The sequence below is a fragment of the Babylonia areolata genome, chromosome 13, assembly GCF_041734735.1.
Source record: "Babylonia areolata isolate BAREFJ2019XMU chromosome 13, ASM4173473v1, whole genome shotgun sequence".
Lineage (NCBI taxonomy): Eukaryota > Metazoa > Mollusca > Gastropoda > Neogastropoda > Buccinidae > Babylonia > Babylonia areolata.
Window position 1 is genome coordinate 1,586,556 of NC_134888.1, and position 2,500 is coordinate 1,589,055.

The window sequence follows — 2,500 nt, forward strand, 5'->3', positions numbered from 1 at the left end:
AGTTTGAGATACGGAGAAATTGTCGATTTTCTTTTTAGGGGGGAGGGGGGGGTGGAAGTGGGCCGTGGGGTGGGGAGGTGGGGTGGGGGGTGGGGGTGGGGGGGTTGCGGGGGGGTGGGGGGGGGACCAAAATTAAAGACTATCTAGCGATGTTTTCTTGGGTTTTTTGTTTTCTGTTTACCTATGAAATAAGCGTTAACCGTTTCACCGCGAGTCAATTTAGAGTACAAAATTCCCTTGTGGTATGAACACAGAAAAGACAGTGGCTAAGAATAGCTGGGGATTCCCCCTGCGATGTATAGAAAATATGGCCTATCCTACCACTGAACACTAAGAGCAGTAGGTGCATGGATAACAGACCAATGAATGGTCACCTTTCAGTGACATGGGTCCTCTACCACGCCTGTGCATAAATGCGAGCTTGGCGGTGAAAGGGTTAAACTGAAAGTAGGCGTTGTTGCTGGAAGCAAACGTTTAAGATACGGTGAAATTGTCGATTTTTGTTGTTGTTGTTGTTGTTGTTACATTGGGATAAGCGTTGTTGCTGGAACTAATATTAAAGACGAACTAGCGATTTTTGTTTGTTTGTTTTTTCTTTTGTTTGTTTTTTTGTTTCTGATTACCTATGAAATAAGCGTTAATAAAAATGCAGGCTCTCACTTTAGGTGTTTACTTTACATGGCAATATGCATTGATAAAGATACATACTGTAACTGTGGATGTTAATGTTACGTTGCAAAAGTATTGATGAATAAACAGACTGTGGATGTTAATGTTACGTTGTGATAAGTATTAATAAATACACAGACTATAACTCTTGGATGTTAATGTTACGTTGCAATAAGTATGAATGAATACACATACTGTAACTGTGGATGTTAATGTTACGTTGTGATAAGTATTAATAAATACACAGACTATAACTCTTGGATGTTAATGTTACGTTGCAATAAGTATGAATGAATACACATACTGTAACTGTGGATGTTAATGTTACGTTGCAATAGGTATTAATGAATACACAGATTGTAACTATTGGATGTTAATGTTACGTTGCAATAAGTATGAATGAATACACATACTGTAACTGTGGATGTTAATGTTACGTTGCAATAGGTATTAATGAATACACAGATTGTAACTATTGGATGTTAATGTTACGTTGCAATAAGTATTAATGAATACACAGACTAACTGTGGATGTTAATGTTACGTTGCAATAAGTATTAATGAATACACAGACTGTTTGTTTCGTTGCAATAAGCGTGGATATAGACACAGACTGTCCCTGTGGATGTTTCATTGATCTGGATAATTATATAGCGCCTATTCTCGGTCGGAGACCAAGCTCTAAGCGCTTTACAAACACGGGGTCATTTACACAGCAGGCTGCCTACCTGGGTAGAGCTGACTGACGGCTGCCATTGGGCGCTCATCATTCGTTTCCTGTGTCTTTCAATCAGATTTCAGGCACACACACACATACGCAAACATGTAACATTTTAAACATGTTACGTGTGTGAACGGTTTTTTTTTTTTTTTTTTTTTTTTTTCTTTTTTTATCTCGCCATGTAGGCAGCCGTACTCTGTTTCCGGGGATGTGCATGCTGGGTATGTTCTTGTTTCCATAACTCACCGAACGCTGACATGGATTACAGGATCTTTAACGTGCGTATTTGACCTTCACCTTGCGTATACACACGAAGGGGGGGTTCAGGCACTGGCAGGTCTGCACATATGCTGACCTGGGAGATCGGGAAAATCTCCACCCTTTACCCACCAGGCGCCGTCACCGAGATTCGAACCAGGGACCTTGTTGACGCTGTTGCTGGAGCCCCCGGGTTCTCAGACACAGAGGAAGGTGGCTGAATGGTTAAGACGCTCAGCTGCCAATACAGAGAGTCCGTGAGGGTCCGGGTTCGAATCCCGCTGTCGCCCTTTCTCCCAAGGTTGACTGGAAAATCACAGACTGAGCGTCTTGTCATTAGGATGAGACGGTGTCCCGTGTGCAGCACGCAGTTGTCGCACTGAAAAAAGAACCCATAGCAACGAGAGTGTTATCCTCTGGCAAAATTCTGAAGCAGAAATCTACTCTGATAGCTACACAAATATATATATATATATATATATATATATATATATATATATATATATATACATGTACTCAAGGCCTAACTAAGCGCGTTGGGTTATGCTGCTGGTCAGGCAACTTCCTAGCAGATGTAGTGTTGCGTATGTATGTGGATTTTTTTTTTTTTTTTTTTTTCCGAGCGCAGTGACGCCTCTTTGAGAAATTGAAACAGAAACTTGAAAGTAGAAACTGACACAGATGGAGTCTGCCGTGGAAGGCGCCCAGGAAGTGCCAGAGGGCCTTCAAGACCTGGTGAAACACGCCGTGTACGTCACTGACATTGTGCGTACACTCGTCAGGGTACGTCATACTGAGAACATTACAACCCCTCCCCCCCACCCCACTCCACCCCGACCCCCCTAACCCCCA

General features: G+C 42.4%; 1 protein-coding gene across 1 annotated transcript in view; it reads left to right on the plus strand.

The window, feature by feature from the left end:
• LOC143289305 (uncharacterized) overlaps positions 1-2,500 on the plus strand; it is a 38,820-nt gene that overhangs the window by 31,025 nt on the left and 5,295 nt on the right. Inside the window, exon 14 of the mRNA XM_076598304.1 lies at positions 2,330-2,431. Within this exon, the coding sequence (XP_076454419.1) occupies positions 2,330-2,431 (102 nt within the window). The remainder of the gene's footprint in view (positions 1-2,329; positions 2,432-2,500) is intronic.